General features: G+C 42.3%; 1 protein-coding gene across 2 annotated transcripts in view; it reads right to left on the minus strand.

The window, feature by feature from the left end:
* Nucleotides 1–19,541, minus strand: part of TPH2 (tryptophan hydroxylase 2) — a 92,383-nt gene that overhangs the window by 66,053 nt on the left and 6,789 nt on the right. The window contains exons 2-5 of one of the 2 annotated variants that reach the window (XM_084810480.1): nucleotides 16,065–16,217; nucleotides 11,271–11,454; nucleotides 11,062–11,162; nucleotides 7,709–7,776 (exon numbers count right to left, since the gene is read on the minus strand). In XM_084810480.1, coding sequence (XP_084666606.1) covers nucleotides 7,709–7,776; nucleotides 11,062–11,162; nucleotides 11,271–11,454; nucleotides 16,065–16,217 — 506 coding nt within the window. Of the gene's footprint in view, nucleotides 1–7,708; nucleotides 7,777–11,061; nucleotides 11,163–11,270; nucleotides 11,455–16,064; nucleotides 16,251–19,541 lie in introns of both variants that reach the window. The other variant, XM_084810481.1, reaches the window with a different exon arrangement.

A 19,541-nucleotide genomic window follows, 5' to 3' on the forward strand; every position in this document is an offset into this window, starting at 1 on the left:
ACTTACTACATTTTTAAAATATCCTAAATACACAGAGGGTGTTGAAACAAGGCTGAAATGAAGAATGCATCCTGCATATTGCCTTGTTTGGCCCCAGAAGAGTATTATGATTGTGATCAGGGCCAGCCCTACCATGAGGCGGAGTGAGGTGGTTGCCTCAGGTGGCAGATGCTAGGAGGTGGCAGCAAGGTAGTGGAGGAGAGAGCTGTGGGCCTTGTGGCCTTTCCTTGTCCCCTAAGCTAGCCTGCTGCCTTCAGGTGTGGTGGAGGATGCTGTCCCATTGCCAGTGTGGAAGAAAGATTCAACTGGCGTTTGTGCATGGAATGGGGGGCAGGGGGACACCAGCTTGTCCTTATCCTCAAGCAGCAAAATATCTCGGTTTGGCTCTGATGGTGATAATGCAGCCTCCTCTGCATACATTCCCACCAGTAGCCCCATTTGGTCCCTGGGCTTAGCAGACCAACAGCCATTTTTTTTAACCACTTCTGTGTGGCTGGACAGAATGTTCATAAATGTTGACTGCTAAGCTAATGACAGGGGTGGGGCTCATTTCAGTAAGCTGAGGCCAAAGTTCTTACAGCCATTACCTAGGAAGTTTAAAAAACGGCAACCTTTGTTTACCTCAGGGTGTGTTTTTTTTTTAATTATTTTGTCATACCTCTCTTCTTGGGAAATTTGGCAGAATTATAGCTTTTCTACAAACCTTTATGTTCGGTGTTTCATATCTATGAGGATGATGTTGTTGTTCAGTCGTTCAGTCATGTCCGACTCTTCGTGACCCCATGACCATAGCACGCCAGGCCTTTCTGTCCTGCGCTCTCTCCCGGAGTGTGCTCAAGTTCATATTCATTGCATCGGTGATGCTATCTCGCCATCTCATCCTCTGCCGTCCCCTTCTCCTTTTGCCTTCAGTCTTTCCCAACATCAGGGTCTTTTCCAGAGAGTTTTCTCTTCGCATTAGGTGGCCAAAATATTTGAGCTTCAGTTTCAGTATCTGTCCTTCCAATGAGCAGTCAGGGTTGATTTCCTTTAGCATTGACTGATTTGACCTCCTTGCAGTCGAGGAGACTCGTAAGAGTCTTCTCCAGCACCACAGTTCAAAAGCATCAGTTCTTCGGCGCTCAGCCTTCCTTATATTCCAGCTCTCACAGCCATACATTACTACTGGGAAAACCATAGCTTTGATTAGACGGATCTTTGTCAGCAAGGTGATGTCTCTGCTTCTTACTATGCTGTCTAGGTTTGCCATAGCTTTCCTCCCAAGGAGCAAGCGTCTTTTAATTTCATGGCTACAGTCACCGTCTACAGTGATCTTGGAGCCCAAGAAAGTAAAATCTGTCACTGCTTCCATTTCTTCCCCTTCTATATGCCAGGACGTGATGGGGCCAGATGCCATGATCTTCGTTTTTTGAATGTTGAGTTTCAAACCAGCTTTTGCACTCTCCTCTTTCACCCTCAACAACAGGCTCTTTAGATCCTCTTCGCTTTCTGCCATTAGGGTGGTATCGTCTGCGTATCTGAGGTTGTTGATAATTCTCCCAGCAATCTTAATTCTGACCTGTGATTCATCCAACCCGGCATTTGTCATGATGTACTCTGCATATAAGTTAAATAAGCAGGGTGACAATATGCAGCCTTGTCATACTCCTTTCCCAATTTTGAACCAATCGGTTGTTCCATGTCTGGTTCTTACTGTTGCTTCTTGACCCTCATACAGGTTTCTCAGGAGACAGGTAAGGTGGTCTGGTACTCCCATCACTTTAAGAATTTGCCACAGTTTGTTGTGATCCACACAATCAAAGGCTTTAGCGTAGTCAATGAAGGAGAAATAGATGTTTTTCTGGAATTCTCTTGCTTTCTCCATGATCCAGCGAATGTTGGCGATTTGATCTCTAGTTCCTCTGCCTCTTCGAAACCGAGCTTGTACTTCCGGTAGTTCTCGGTTCGCATATTGCTGAAGCCTAGCTTGTAGGATTTTGAGCATCACCTTGCTGGCATGTGAAATAAACGCAATTGTACAGTAGTTTGAACACTCTTTGGCATTGCCCTTCTTTGGAACTGGAATGTAAACTGACCTTTTCCAGTCTTGCGGCCATTGTTGAGTGTTCCAAATTTGTTGGCATATTGAATGCAGCACTTTAACAGCATCATCTTTTAGGATTTTAAATAGCTCAGCTGGAATACTGTCATCTCCGCTAGCTTTGTTCTTACTAACGCTTCCTAAGGCCCACTTGACTTCACTTTCTAGGATGTCCGGCTCAAGTTCAGTGACCACACTATCATGGCTATCAGGGACATTCAGATCTTTCCTGTATTCTTCTGTGTATTCTTGCCACCTCTTCTTAATCTCATCTGCTTCTGTTAGGTCCCTGCCTTCTTTGTCCTTTATCATGCCCGTCTTTGCACAGAACGTTCCCTTGAGATCTCCGATTTTCTTGAAGAGATCTCTAGTCTTTCCCATTCTGTTGTTTTCCTCGATTTCTTTGCATTGTTCATTTAAGAAGGCCTTCTTGTCTCTCCGTGCTATTCTCTGGAACTCTGCATTCAGTTGGATATATCTTCCCCTTTCTCCCTTGCTTTTAGCTTCCCTTCTTTCCTCAGCTACTTGTAAAGCCTCATCAGACAGCCACTTGGCTTTCTTGCATTTCTTTTTCTTTGGGATGGATTTCGTTGCTGCCTCCTGAACAATGTTACGGACCTCCGTCCATAGTTCCTCAGGCACTCTGTCTATCAGGTCTAATCCCTTAAATCTATTCCTCACCTCCACTGTATATTCAGAAGGGATATGATTTAGGTCATACCTGAATGGTTTAGTGATTTTCCCTACGTTCTTCAATTTAAGCCGAAATTTTGCAAGAAGCAGCTCATGATCTGAGCCACAGTCAGCTCCAGGTCTTGTTTTTACTGACTGTATAGAGCTTCTCCATCTTTGGCTGCAAAGGAAATAATCAATCTGATTTCGATATTGACCATCTGGTGATGTCCATGTGTAGAGTCGTCTCTTGTGCTGTTGGAAAAGAGTGTTTGCTATGATCAGCGTGTTCTCTTGGCAAAACTCTATTAGCTTTTGTCCTGCTTCATTTTGTACACCAAGGCCATGCCTGCCTGTTATCCCGGTGATTTCTTGACTTCCTACTTTAGCATTCCAATCCCCTGTGCTGAAGAGGACATCTTTTTTTGGTGTTAGTTCTAGAAGGTGTTGTAGGTCTTCATAGAACCAATCAATCTCAGCTTCTTTGGCCTCAGTGGTTGGGGCATAGACTTGAATTACTGTGATGTTGAATGGTTTGCCTTGGATTCATACTGAGATCATTCTATCATTTTTAAGATTGTACCCCAGTACTGCTTTTCCCACCCTTTTGTTGACTATGAGTGCTACTCCATTTCTTCTAAGGGATTCTTGCCCACAGTAGTAGATATGATGGTCACCTGAATTAAATTCGCCCAGGCCTGTCCATTTCAGTTTGCTGATTCCCAAGATGTTGATGTTCAATCTTGCCATCTCATGTTTGACCACCTCCAGCTTACCTTGATTCATTGATCTTACATTCCAGGTTCCTAAACAATATTGTTCTTTACAGGATCGGATTTCCTTTTCACCACCAGACACATCCACAGCTGAGTGTCCTTTCGGCTTTGGCCCAGCCGCTTCACTCTTTCTGGCGCTACTTGGAAATACCCTCTGCTCTTCCCCAGTAGTATATTGGACACCTTCCGACCTGAGGGGCTCATCTTCCGGCGTCATCTCTTTTAGCCTTGTGATACGTTCCATGGGGTTTTCTTGGCAAGAATACTGGAGTGCGTTGCCATTTCCTTCTCCAGTGGACCACATTTTGTCAGAACTCTCTGCCATGACCTGTCCGTCTTGGGTGGCCCTGCGTGGCATAGCTTATGGCTTCACTGAGTTACGCAAGCCCCTTTGCCACAACAAGGCAGTGATCCATGAAGGGGATGAGGATAAGTACCCTAAAAAGTATCCAAATTCAGCTTTGTTTTGGAAGTCTATTTGGCAGAGGAAAGTGGCATATCAAATTATAAAATGATAGTGAGATAAGACAGACAGACAGATAGATCAGCTTGGTGCAAGGAGCAGGATAGCTACAGTCAGTTACCATATCCAAGAAGAGATCTAATTATTCTGCAAGAGGAGTCCTAGTTTGGCCAGAGCCAGCCTCATTAAGAGATCATCCAGAACCCATTTTCAAGGCCAGGGCTTAGTGTAATAATATGGCAGAGTTTGCCTTTCAAAGCATCTCTACACCATCCTAGAATCCCACATTTAAAACTGGGCTTTCTGCTTCCGTTTCAAATGCAGGATCACAACAAGACTCCCTATACACGCGCTTCCTTCCACCCCACCGCCCTTTTCCCCCTTATCTGAGTCTTCCATATGTTTCATTATACAGCCACTAGATGGCACTGTGGTCTAGCTCCTCTTACTGCAGCTTTTCCTTTTTCACAAGGGAACTCAAGCAGAACTCAAGCGCTGTAATTTGATAGCTCATTATCTCCAATCTTTTAAAATATGGAATAAAAGTCATTTGGTGCAGTGGACACCCTGGAGAATCTGCAAACCTCTGTGAGTAGCCAATCTCAATAGCAGGATAAAAGTGCCATGTGAAGAAGCCCTCAGAGTGCTGCTTCTTCCCCACCAAGTAACCATGACCAGGCCACATATATCTGAGATTAGGGGGTAAAGGCCCCTACATCAAGAGGTTCAAGACCCAGCCCCTCTCCTGTTAACAATTAGTTCCTGCCTGCTCTTTAGCTTACTTAACAGTCAGCCCTAGCACAAAATGAAGGGGTATCGATGGAAGTTTCTTTAGGGATCTTGGAAGCTAACCAATTCTGAGTTCATCTGTAAGGTGCCTGGATGGTCCCATATCATTAAAACCAATATTACAAATCACACATCCAGAGATTAGAGAATTATGCGATCAATCAATGCACGGCTATTGCCATCAGTATAAATACATCCAATCGACAATTAAGGTCAACCAATAAGATGTGCCAAAAAGCAATGGGGTAAACAAAATGGAGGTTTTATTCAACAAAAATAAATCATTCCAATACTTTTCAGACTGCATATAGGTCTGTCTTCAGGGAAAACCAGTATGACCCAATCAGATGATTCTTGCTCCTGGCATTTGCTTTTTGTTTTTGGGCACACCTTATGGGGTTTCCCATTTTGTTGGGTTCAACCAATACGATGAGCATGCACAGTCAGGTATGTTGATAGCCTGCCAGAGAAAAAAATATTTTAGGGACAAAGCAGCCCAACAATACAGTTTAGGGATCTAATGAGTGCTGCTAAAGATATTCTTCCCATACCCAGATGCAGGGGGAGCCTTTGCTAATTTGCATGCATTAATTAAGCTAAATTGCACACAGGTTTAAACTCCCCCATTTTCCTACCCTGAATTGGAGGGAGGGGGACCACAGCAAGGTGGCAGAAAAAAATGGTTCAGGCTGGTTTGAAACTAGTCCAGTACAACCAACGCAGAGCTCAGCTATGCAAAAGGAGCCTGCGCAGGAACAGTTAGGAGATCCATATCCATATAAAATGCTAATAGAACAGCCATGATCTATACAGAGAGAAAAACTTCAGCCTCTGCTCACAGGATACAAATTCTCTTCCTCTTCTCATGCTGTATCCTTATTAGTTTTATATATACCCACACCATAAAGCCTTTTTATGGGCTTTAAAATATGCTTTTCCTGCCAAGCATTTTTTCCCCTCTGCTGGGGAGAATAAATGCTCCCCCCACACCACCACTCCCTGCCACACTTCTGTGTTTAGAAAACACAAAGAGACAGGCTTGAAACCACAAAGAAGAAAAATAATGGATTTTTTTTAGGAAAGCATAAAATTAGAAAGTACGTAAAAGTAGTGTGTGCCTTCTTTGGAGTGTGAAGAATTTGGCCCACTACAAATAAAACGAGAATGTGATTGGAATTAGCTTGACTTGGAAGGCTATGTGACAAGAAAATTGCAAAACAGCAGGTATTTGTAGGTAGTGCTGGAAATTTACTAACTCCTGGGGGTGGTAATGAATTCACAATGTAGGCTTGATCTGCAAAGACAATATCTTTTACTTGAAAAGAAAAGAGAAGTGAAGCATTTGGAAGGGAAGGAATTTATCTTATTAGTTGCAGAGTAAGTTACTAAGGCTGCAGTCCTGTACCCACTTCCCTGGGAGTAACCCTCATTGAACTCAAAGGGACTTGCTTCTGAGTAGTCGCGCATAGGATTGTGCTGTACATGTGCAATCCTATGCTAAATTTAGTCCAGCTGGAACCCATTAGGATTTGGTCTAAGTCCACCATGTCAGCTAATCTTGGAGATCTGCTGGCTTTGGAGACCCAGCATTGGAATAAAATCAGGGATATGTCAGTATAACTTTATTTATTATTTGATTTATATCCTACCTTTCTGACCAAAAATTGCACTCAGTGGCTATAAGCACTTACAGCTTTTCTACATGAGGATGTTAATCGTATCTACTTTTGGTTTTGTTGCAGCATTGAGTGCTTTTTGTTTTCCTGCTTTTCTACTACATAACCTCTAGGTGGTGCTGTGAAATAGCAGAATATTGCAATTACAGAAGTAGGAAAATATGTTTTCTTTTGCTTTCAGAAATAATACTCCATTTCCCCTAAAGAATCCTGGAAAAGTGCTCTTAAAAAACAGACATGAAACTGGAGAATCATGACATCATCTAAAGAACCCATAAACAACCAAGAGTAAAGAATCATAAGCACACAATAAATCCCTTATGTAGAAAAACTCCTATTCTCAAGTAAGGAAGCAAGAGAGGGGTCAGCTACATGCTACATAATTAACATAACATGTAGTTTGACCCTAAGGAACCAGATTTTGGGGCTGGCAAATTTACACCAGCAATCAGGCCCATGGTAGTTGCTTGCTGTACCTACATTATTTAGTTATGCCCTGTGACCACCATACAGCCACCATGTACAGGATCATGTTTTCTGCCTATAACCATGAACTGTGTTTGCTGAGCACTTGCAGACATATGCATAAAGCTTGATCCCATGTAACTAAGCCTTAAGAGAGGCATTTCAACCATTTTAGAATGGGGAAAAACACTGTGCAAAAGCCAGGAAACCACCAAACAATTGGGGGAAAGGGGGGGAGGGGCAGGGGAAGAGGCCATTTGGGAAACCCCAAAGGGCTAGACTTGGACTTCAGGTGGACCAGATTTGAGTAGCAGGCCGGCTTTGACACACCCTGCCCTAGCATCTCCAGACAAGGCTGGGAAAGACTGCTGGCTGAAACTTGTATAGGTTTCACCCACTCCTCATCTGTATAGGCAAGCGGTGACAAATGTGTGGCCCTCCAGATGTTATTGGACTGCAACTCCCATCATCCCTAGGGAGCATAGCCGATGGTGAGGGATGATGGGAGGTGCACTTCAACAACATCTGTAAGGCCGCATGTTACCCATCCTGGCTGTAGGCTAAATAGACCAATGCCTTGACTCAATACCAGGCAGCTTTCTATGTTCCACAATTCAACCCAAATAAGCTCAACTTACATGTTCACCATACCGATTTGGTTGTATAAATGGTCACAGTTTAATAGCTACCATGTGCTTATTGCAAAGCTCACAGTTGAGAAAAAGCAGACCATGCACTCCTCCTGAATCAGTAGCAATTCCACATATTTTTAAAAATCAGTACTCACTATTTATAACTCATGGCAACATCTACAAAATATTTTCTTCTCTGTCGATAGACGTTGTCCTTAAATCCCTAAAGCAAATAAAAACTATTAATGTATAACGAAAAGAAATAAACACAGCAGAAGGAACGTCTAAAGAAATCGAAGTGTTTTAAAATGCCAATTAATATTCTAATTGATACCACCCACGGAGCTGTTAGCAAACACAATGATACGTGTGCTAGGAAAAAGAACAAGCCGTGACTAAGAGGGAAGTCTTCCAGCCAGTTGCCCCAGGCAGTCGTGTGAATGGAACTAATCTGCAGCAAGGAGCTTGCAGACTACAGCTCCAAAGTCTGATAAGAACATTATTTCTAATACATCTGGCCTTTTGAACAGCAATAATTTTTAGGACTTAGTCACAATGTCAGATTTCAAAAGCTAATCCATTTGGCCTACATCTACAATTCTACATGTCCACCACAAAGGTAAGAATAAGAATAAGAATAAACTTCTTAGACACCTTTCTAAAAAAAAAAAAAAAAAAGACTCCAGGCATCTTACAACAAAATTAAAGCATACACAGTTTAAAACAGCTAAAAGCAAGCATCCACTAAAATACCACCACCTTATAAAACATGACAACCAAAACAATTAACTTGATGCATTAAAGTACTCTGGATCGGGGACTCCTGATTCATCTAATTTTATTTAGTATATATTTATTACAATTATTTCTATCCTGCCTTTCAAGATACAAATTTGTCCAAAGTGGCTTTCAAGTAACATCCAAAGAAATATATTTTTAAAAGTCACAGTAAACAATATCAACATGGAACAAGCCATCAGGACTTCCCACAAGACACTTGTGGTAATGGCCCTGTTGTGGGAAAGAGCAGCTGAAGCGAGCTCTGAGGTATTCTTTGCTTGTCTTCCTGCCTCCCTTTCTCTCCTGGAATCCTTCCCACAAGGTAGTCGGGTGGTCGATGGCCCTGTGCCTGTGTAGAGGGGAAAGACATTCCAGCTGGAGCAGGCAAGCACCTGGTGTTATCCTTGCCTGCCTGCCTTCCTCTCTTGTCTGTGAATTTTGAAGAGAGAAAGAGAAATCTTAATTTCTTTGCTATATTCCACTTGCTGTGTGAATGGAAACAGCCATCAGGTCATTTGAGGTGTTCATCTCAAAGAGCAATTGGAACATCCTTAGGGCCCTTCAGGTCAAAGGATGAAATATAAATCTAATGTAATTTAAACAAACTGTGCTAAAAAAAAAAAAGAAAAAAAAAGTGCACCACTCCTTAAGACAACATACTTGTGACTACCTTTGATACAATTTTGCCTCAGGTTAATAATCCTGAAGGTAAAATGGTCATGAAGGAGCCTTAATTGAAAACAGAAAGTCAAAATGAACAGTATAATCAATACCCTACCCAGCACTGAGCTCTACTTCATACCTCGAGGCTAAGAAGAAAAGAAAATGTTGAGCTATACCTTGACTTCACTACATTTTTTGTTCCAAACTAAATAATCTTGGTTATTTGTTTTTATTTATTTATTTATTACATTTATATCCCTCCTTTTTTCCTCCAAGGAACCCAACGTAGTGTACATAATCCTCCTCCTCTCCGTTTTATCCTATCTTCCAGTAAAAAAAATTACCATTGGCCATGCCAATGCCATTTCCTCCTCCAAAAAGGAGGGATATAAATGTAATAAATAAATACAAACAAACAAACAAACAAGATTATTTAGTTTGGAACAAAAAATGTAGTGAAGTCAAGGTATAGCTCAACATTTTCTTGGAGATGATGTGAGTTGTAGTCCAAAACATCTGGAGGGCACCAGGTTGCCTACCTCTGGCTTACTCTCTCCAAGTTTAAGCAAATGCAGAGGCTAATCCTGGCAAATGAAGGCAAAGCTCATGGTTTCAAATAGGTTAATTTCCCCTAGCTTTGGATTCGTGGTTTTTGGCAGTACATGGGCCTGCATGGAGCGTGAAATATGAGCTGAAACAGTGCAGCTGTATTAAAAACAGAGGAAAAATCAAATGGAACCTGTGCGCCAGCTGCATTCCTGCTGAGCCTGAAGTATGCTGTGATTTCTACTTCATAATTATCTCCCCGAATCTGAGCAGCTTTTCAAATGCCGCCGTCTTTCTCCTCCCACACCGATAGGAATATTCATTTAATATCTATATCCTTTTAAAGGACCTCAGAGGAGCGTGCATGATTATAGGTATTCAAGCAATTTAGAAGAGCAACTCTTATACGTGGGGTGGGGAATGGTTCATTCCCTCCAGAGTTTTCCGATGCATCTTTTAAGCCGGAGTGGCTTAACAGCTGACGATCCCTGAGTGGTGTGGGGCAGTCTTTAGCTTATCTCTGATAACTGCTCAGCGAGAACGTGGAGATTCCTCTTCTCCAGGGGGTGGGGCTTGGGGAGGGCAGGGGACAGGACCCACAGAGGAGAGCCTCTGTGGATTAAGTAGAACATAATATAGGATAATGTTTTTGGCCTACTTTACAGGGTTGTTGAAAGGATTGCTGTAATAATATATGCGAAGCACTCTGAGGCATTAGCAAATGCACTGGATAACAACTGTTTATGTCTATTGTTATTTTATATTATTATTATTAATTATTATTATTGTCAGCACCTGCATCCAACAGTTCTGCAGTGCTTCCAGACAGAGAGCTCCTAGCACTACCAATAAAAAGGCATTGTGTAAATAATCTATCTTCTCTTCCTTAACAGATTTTTTTGTGGAAAGAAAAAAAGATGGTAGAAGCAGTAGGAAAACATGGCAGGTTACAAGTTGAAGACAACATCATCTGGACCCCCAGTAAAATTCTGTGAATGAAGTAGGGAAATTGCATGGTAAAAGCCTCATCTGGAAGCACCCCTAGTTACTTCGTTTTACATAAATTGCTAGGTTCTTTATAATTGCCTGGTTTGCACATAATGAGAACCCACTGCAGGTGACTTTCCCCATGGTGCTTATTGATGCAGCGGCAGCCACTATTTTGAATATTCGAGCTGCAGTGGGGGGGCGCCATAGCTCGTCATTACATGCAAACCTGGCGAGGATGGTTTGTTGGGGTGGTTGACAAGCCACCTGCAACCCTAAAACAGCCCATGGATTCTGGGTGGCTTGTCAACTACACCAACAACCCACTTTCACCTGGTTCGCACATTATAACAACCCATGGCGCTCCCCCACCCCCGCAGCTCAAATATTCAAAATGGTGGCTGCTGCCCCAACAAGAAAACCCATGGGCAAACTCACCCACGGTGGCTTCTCATGAAGTGCAAACCAGATCAATCTGATTATCACAGGTATTTACTTGACCAACCTCCTCTGACATTTCCTGGACACTTACAGGGTGATCTGCATCCAGTTCGGAGCCATACATTAGAACTCTTTGGGAACATCTGTCTAATTCAGCAATCTTCCTGGGGAACCAAGGAACACAGTCAAGCTCTGGAGAAAACACAGAGTGATTGGAGGTATCAGATTCTCACTGCTTCTTCACAAATCTTTGCTAATTTCAAAATAAAATGAAAGAGAGAGGGAAAAATACAAACTTGCCTTCCTCATCAGTCCAGATGTTTTCTGGTGGATTCAGAGTTACAATGTTCGTTTCGTACTTTAATAACTGGATGAGCTCATTGAATTCTTTCTTGCTGCAGTCACAGTCCACAAAAATTTCTACTTCTGAACTCCTTCTCTTGGATTTTCTTGATTCAATGTGAACCATACTCACATGCTTCTCCTGTGGACAGAAGAAAGATCATTTCACAGTTAATTTACCTGGAACAGTGGTGGTTTACTGGCTGTATCTTAACAGGATATAGTTTAACATGAATTTGAAGGGATTTATGTTAAAATAAAACCTAAACTGTATTAAATTAATTATTTGTCATTGTTAGTCCTACTGTAAAATTATGAATGTATTCATTGCTCCATTTCATTATATGTCTAAGATGAGAACTATACATATCTTAGGATAATTAAAAATGATTTACCATAGCAATTTCTTATAAAACAGTTGTTCATTGTAATACACGCACACACACTTCAATGCCAAATGTACAGGCAATTAATGGCCAAGAAAAGAAATAGCTTGAAAATACAATAGTAATACTTATTTCAATCTATTTTTAATCTAACTAAGCAATATATTGAAACTGTGGATACTTCCATTGGCAACAGTACCAATAGGGATCAGAGAAAACAGCTATAAGGCTGGAAACCAAAATCAAAAAAGGAACAGCTGCACCAAACTGAATTCCCAACACATTTCGACACCGGTCTTTATCAAGGGAAAAACTCTTAGAGACATTTCTGGAGAATTCTCTCTCCCTTGCTTCCAAAGAAGACTTTGGAAGAAGTAAAGTCTATAAAAGTCTCAAAGAGTTTTTGCCTTGATAAAGACCCGTGTCGAAATGTGTTGGGAATTCAGTTTGGTGCAGCTGTTCCTTTCCTGATTATGCTTCTGTTGGTCATAATCCCCACTTCCAAAAACCAGGTAATCTCCCACCATGCACCAGGGATGGCAATGAGGAATACAGCCATCTCCATGGGACAACACCAGGGATGCTGCTGCCGCTGGCCAAGCACTCATGATCAGCCAAAGCACATGGCAGCCATGTAAGTGGGAAGAAAAGGAGGAGGTGGGACAGAGTGTAGGGGCTCATGGGGTATTGGAGGCTGTCAGGGTCCCCTTATGACCTGGACCCCCTGAGCAATTCCTTAAGGATCTCTTGCCTCCTTAAGAGTTCCACCTTCCTGATGGCCACTAACTTGGATGGCTTTAAAAGTGGGTTAGACAAATTCCTGGAGGAGAAGTCTATCAGTGCCTACTGGGCTTGAGGGCTATGTGCTGCTTCCAGTTCCAGAGGTGGTATGCCTATGTACACCAGTTGCTGGAGAACATGGGTGGGAGGGTGCTGTTACACTCATGTTCCGCTTGTGATTTCCTGGTTGATGGTTGGCTAGAATGCTGGACTAGATGGACCCTTGGTCTAATCCAGCATGGCTCTTCTTATGTTCTTATGCCCCTTCTTTTACCTTCCCCTTTCCAATAAGGTGGGGTTTGGGCTATAGGTGTGGGGTGACTGACATTCCAGACACAGGATTTAATCACAACAGTTTACTGGGAAATTAAAGCAAACAAATCACAATAAAATGTAGTTACACAATAGAGCTGAGTGATACAAAAGGCATTAAGAGAAAATAACAGCTCCTTTACCCTAGCTGTACTTAGACTTCTCCAGGCTGCTTCTTCCTGCTCTCTCTTCAGGCTCTGGTCTTCCTGACACTGCTGTTTCTGCTTTGATCTTTCTAACTCTCTCTCTCTTTATACCTTCCTCCCACAAAGCCAAAAGTACTGCTTCAAACCTGAAGAAAGGAAACTTAACTGGGGAAATGAAACTGAAACTTAATGGGGGAAAGGAAACTACTCTCAGGGATACCTCCTCTCAGCAAAAAAACTCCATGCCTCTAGGCCTGACCTTTTTCCTTGCCTCTGTAGGCCTCAAACCTTCGCAGAGGCATTCCAACATCATCATGGTCTCATTGATGGCATCAGGAGTAGGGCACACATAGTAATGGGGCACACATTTTTGGAAATTTTGGTACTCCATAGCCAATTCCAACATGCCTTGCTTCCCAAACAAGCTTGCCCCCAAACATCTAGGACTAATGGGGTAGGAAGCTCTTTCAGGTCCAATTAAGCATTGGATGTCTTGCAGAACCTTAGCCCCACAGGCCAAATCCAACCCCCTTGGATACCCAGGGTTCCTCAGATGGCCATGCCCCTTTTCCCTGGCCTCACCCCTTTCCTCCAACCACCGGTCATTTGTTGGTATCATTTGGTGTTGTTTTTCCCATTGATGCCCTCTGGCATCAAACTCCTAGGCAGCGAAGGAACATAGGGAAGTTTTGTAGCTGAGCTTTCTGAAAAGGTGATAGCTGAGAATCCTCTCCTTCCCCTTTCCTCACACAGGTGCTACACTCAGGCATCTACCGTTTCCCCACAATATTAATACACACACTATTCCAAACAAGTATACAGTTCTCCATTATCCAGGTTCTGAAATAGTATGAGATAACATGCCCCAGGAAAACATTACAGCACATCAGCAGAACTATTTAAATGCACAAAGTTAAGCACCTACATATCTTACTTACTTATTTATTTATTCATTCATTCATTCATTCATTCATTTCATTTCTATACCGCCCAATAGCCGAAGCTCTCTGGGCGGTTCACAAAAATTAAAACCAAACAGCACACAATAAAACAATTTAAAATATATAGAACATTAAAACCACAATATAACAATACAACCACAATAAAACCTAGCAGCAGTGCAGGAGTTTAAAATACTGATTTAAAACAGCAAAGCTAAAAATTTAGAAAGCTAAAATGCTAAAATGCCTGGGAAAATAAAAAGGTCTTCACCTGGTGCAGAAAGGAATACAATGTAGGTGCCAGGCGAACCTCACTAGGGAGCTCATTCCAGAGCCAAGGTGCTACAGCAGAAAAAGCCCTCCTCCTAGCCACCCGCCTCACTTCCTTTGGCAGGGGCTCACGGAGAAGGGCCGCTGACGATGATCTTAAGGTCCAGGCCGGCACATATGGGAGGAGGCGATCCTTCAGGTAACCTGGCCCCAAGCCGTTAAGGGCTTTGAATGTTAACACCAGCACTTTGAATCGGGCCCGGAAATGGACTGGCAGCTAGTGCAGCTGGAAAAGTACTGGCATAATATGAGCTCGCAGGCCAGTCCCTGTTAACAATCTTGCTGCCCTATTTTGGACCAGCTGAAGTTTCCAGACCATTTTCAAAGGCAGCCCCATGTATAACACATTGCAGTAATCCAGACGAGAAGTTATCAGAGCATAGATAACTGTAGCTAGGCTATCTCTGTCCAGATAAGGGCGTAGTTGGTATACTAGCCTAAGCTGATAAAAAGTGCTCTGTGCCACTGAGTTCACCTGTGCCTCAAGTGACAGTTCTGTTATTTATTTATTAAAAGTTATTTATTTATTAAAATAAATAAGTCTGAATGGACCTGGGGAAAGCACCCAATGATGGAAGCAGGTATATTCCACCCAGGATAACATGCCATCATCTGAGATCATCTGCAGCAGGGGTACAGAATCTCTTTCAGCCCGAGGGCCAGATTTTGGAGAAGCTTTCAGGGGCCACATTCCAGTAGTGGGTGGGGCTACATGCAAAAGGGGCGGGGCCAGAATGCCAAAGATACCAGCATATTTTACCTTAAAGCTATTACTGTTGGTAACTAAGCCTTAGCAGGGGGACTTCAAACTTTTAAAATGGGGAAAACAACACCAAATGATACCAACAAATGACCGGTGGTTGGAGGAAAGGGGTGAGGCCAGGGAAAAGGGGCATGGCCATCTGAGGAACCCTGGGTATCCAAGGGGGTTGGATTTGGCCTGTGGGGCTAAGGTTCTGCGCCCCTGATGTACAGAAAAGGGCCCTTCTCTTCTCCCAGTAGCCGAACCCCCCATGTTGCTGGTACACAGAGGAGAGCCTCAGATGTTGATCTCAGGATTCAGGAAGATTCATGTGAGAGGAGGCAGTTCTTAAAGGAATCTTGGTCTGAGGCTATTTAGAGCTTGAAATGAACAGACCAGCACTTTGAACTGAAGCCAGAAACAAATTGGTCACCAATGAAGTGGTGTGGGATCCGATCTATGGGTCCCAGTTAAAACACTCTATCAGCTGCATTTTGCACCAGCTGAAGACAGTCTGGAAACTTCAGAGGCTTCCGCATGTAGTAGAACATATTATGGATATCTAATTGGGATGTAACTGAGGCATGAATGGCTGAAGTCAGGCCTGGTTTCTCCTTTCAAGGTCAGAACTGGTGCACCCACTGAAGCGAAAGGCAGTCCTTGCCACTGCTACCCACTTAGGCATCCGAGGATAGCACAGACACCCCCAAGACGGGAACACAAAGATTGGGTTCAGATGATCAGTGGGGGGAAACAATGCAGTATGGGTTATTTCCCCCACCCCCATGCATGCTGGGTTCAGATGACATGGCAGCCCACAATGCAGCACAGGTAATTAGGGAAATGCTGGTCGCATGACTGGCACATGTGGGGACAGGGGACACAACCCATACTGCATTGTTTCCCCCAGTGATTGTCTGACTGTGGCCAGTCTTTCAGAGGGAGCTCAGCTCCATCCAGAACAGGTTAATACCCAGCTCCAGATCACTGGAACCCCCAACCAAGAGTATCTCCATCTTGTCTGGATCACGATTCAGCTTACAGCTATCAGTCCACAAAGTGTCTTTTCCAATCAATTGGTTATTATTATAGAAAAGAAGAAGAAGCTTTTTTACCTGGAAAAGTCTGAGAGCTTTTACCAAGCCACCAACTTCATTTTTCAAAGAAAATACCACAGCCGTCTTGCCACCTTCTGACGTTGATTCATTCTTGCCTGCACCTTTATTACCCTTTTTATCATCATTTTTACCAGAATTGGTTCTGTTTAGCTGAAAGAAAATAGATACAGAATACAAGGATTTCTACGTACTCCTCAAAAAACATTAAACTTTCCTTTCAAGCAGACTATTCTTGTTTGATTTTAGCATTTAGGCATCTCCTTCAAGAGTGGAGTGCTGTTTTTCCACTGTTTGAAAGGCATATTCAGAAGAAGAATTATAGGTTACAAGCAGACATGAATGATTATTCTTAAAAAGATCAAGAAAAGAGCATCACAGAATATATCATCACACAGTTACAACTTTGGTTATTATACTATATATATATATATATATATATATATATATATATATATATAAATGCTGTACATCTCGGATCTGCTACTAGTAAAAACAAACTTTCCAGGTTATGGTTTCTGAGTTCTGCTTTATTCATCCCAACATGAGTCACGTACAGAACATCACATGCCAAGTTTTCATTTCACTGGCCCTTGTATATCAGTAGTGACAAGAGATCATCTATAGTTTTTTAATTTTAAAAAATGCTGAAAGCATATGAAAAGGGCACTTTCAACCCAGGCTCAAAAAGGAATGTTTTTGCATTTATGCTTGGTGCTGAATTTCTCCTGCCAGTGGGTTTTTGTGGGGCTGGGTGGAAGTTGGCAGACAATTGGTAGTCCAGCTATGTAGCATCCTAGTGTACCTTTTGGACTGCTAAGGTCAAAAGGGAAAATGGCACAAGCTTTATTTGATAAATCAAATTAAAGACTAGTTATTATTATGCTTTCGTTGTGGCTTCTTTGGAAGGCATATTCAGAAGAAGAATTACAGGTTACAAGCAGACATGAATGATTATTCTTAAAAAGATCAAGAAAAGATAGGTATCTGACAAAAAGTGAACATTATTTCACTATAGAAGCAGCAGGGTGGCCTATCATAGTGGACTGTGAAAATTAACCCTGAAATAGGCTAGTTAAATGGCTTTTGCCTTGCTTTCAGAAGATTCTTTCAGAAGAGAAGGAATCCTGCCTTATATATTTATGATAGGAACTTCTTTTGAAAGCACAGGGAAGATGGAAGATGCAAGGGGTTAAATACTAAACTATTTCATAGACATTCAGTATGACTGTTACCTTTCTTTGCAGAGATACAGGGGAAATGTTCACTTTTTGTCAGATACCTGTCTTTACCATTCATTCATCTGTGTGCAGATTTTTAGCATCATTCTGTGCTTGCAGGATCCAATCCAGCAAGCCAGTTAGAGATTACACTTGCTGAATTGGGCCATCTTTCTATAGGGATAACACTTGGAAGATATAGGAAGAGCAATGGACTCTGAACATGATATTCTCCATAGACCCATAATGGTTTGAAAAATAAACACATCACCTATGTCAAAATAGTTGACAACAAAGTCATAGAATGCCCTTTCACATGGACCTGGTTTGATTAAAACACATTAAGTCTGAAGTTTTAATGGAGTGATTGCTTGATCACATGGATAAATTGCTCAATTTGCTTTTTGGTGTTACCAGTCTAGAGCAGGAAACTAAAATATACCCCTCAACTGTAACAGGAAGTCAAACAGCAGGGTACCTTAAAACTTTTTCAACATTTATTAATTAGCTGAGAAAACAAAATAGAGACTGAGATGATGAGATTTACAGCTACGAAATTACTAACAGCCTGCCTAGCAGAAAGATCTTCATGTCATGCCTAAATGGCCTAAATATCTAGAGCTGGCAAATGTTAAATGGAAGGAAATTTTATAAATGTGGGAACGCTACCGGGGAAACTTTTACCTGTAGAATTTGATGGCAGTGGCATGCATGAGTGTTCATTGCAACTATTTTTATATATTTAGAAAGTGTATAACTGCTAGTCACTGTGCAAGAAATCTTTCAGTGCTAGACCTGAAAGAATGGGGCAGACACATGGGAATAGGTGCTTCTCCCAACATGACCCAGACCCAAGTCATATGGTTCTTGTTTTTAAAGGTGTAAATGAACACCTTTAATTTGCCCTGGAAACAAACTGGTAATCGTTGGAGCTCTTGCATCATTGGTGTTATATACTCCACTAGCCTGGCTCCCGGATCAGCTGTAGTTTCCATGCTATTTTTAAGGACAATTCCCACGTAAATGCATTAGAGTAGTCCAACTGAGAGGTTATTGAGGCTTGCACAAGCATGATGAAATCCCTCTTTTGCAGGAAATGACACATTTGGCACCTCAGGGGAAGCTGATAAAAAGCACTGCTGGCCACACCCTCTGCAGAGGAGACCTGGACCCAGAAGCACTCCTTGGCTGCCAACTTTGTGGGCAGCATGTGACCCCTCCCAGTACAGGCACACCCATTGGGAACAAGTCCATCTTTTCAGCACAGAGCCAGTGTGGTATAGTGGTTCGAGTGTTGGACTGGGAGTTGGGAGATCTGGGTTCTAGTCCCCACTTGGCCAAGAAAGCTCACTGGGTGACTTTGGGCCAGTCACAGACTCTCAGCCCAGCCTACCGCACAGGGTTGTTGTTGTGAGGATAAAATGGAGAGGAGGAGGATTATCTACACCGCCTTGGGATCCTTGGAGGAAAAAAAGGTGGGATATAAATGCAATCAATCAATCAATCAATAGAGGCCCCCACACCTGGTTCAGATGGAAAGAAGAAATAGCACTGGGTGCCCTCAGAACTGAGCCCTATTTTTAAAGCTAACCCCCCCCCCCAACCTAGGCAACCTATTCCAGTGGTTTAATGCAAATATTAAATAGCATGGGAGAGACACTGCAAGGATCTATGCTCCCACTGGATCATTTCCACATAGAAAGACACTCCCTTGATTTTTTAGCACAGTTTTGTCCAGATATGGGAGACCTTGAGCCAGTTTCTTCAGCCCCGGAAACACCTGCAAGAACCTCTCTAAACAAACTTCTCTATTAGCAAGAATATACATGACAGCCTTCCATACACTCTTTCCAAGTTACCAGTGAATTACAACAGGAGATATTTTGTTGTGAGAATCTCTGCAGACATTTTCATAAGTATGTATGTATGCACAGGCCTTTGCAGTGTGTATTGATTTGTATGTGTTTTATGCTTAACTGTATGCACAGGCCTTGTTGCAATCTGCTATGCTGTTTTTTTCTAATTACCGTGTTGCAATGTGTTGCCTTTTATTTCTGTTATTATTACAGCCCCTTGAAGAAGGCCTTAAAAATTAAGAGGCCGAAACATGTTGGGTTTTCCAAAAAATAAAATAGTTGCATCCTGAGATGCCTTTCTCCTTTTTGGGGTCTACTTTGGATGCCTTTTGCACTCACATAGAAAGACAATGATCTTCCAACATCATGTTTAGAATCTCCCAGACTAGAATCACCACAAA

Source organism: Heloderma suspectum, chromosome 7 (genome assembly GCF_057233095.1).
Source record: "Heloderma suspectum isolate Gila_16-S chromosome 7, 16-S_ref, whole genome shotgun sequence".
Taxonomy (NCBI): Eukaryota; Metazoa; Chordata; class Lepidosauria; order Squamata; family Helodermatidae; genus Heloderma; species Heloderma suspectum.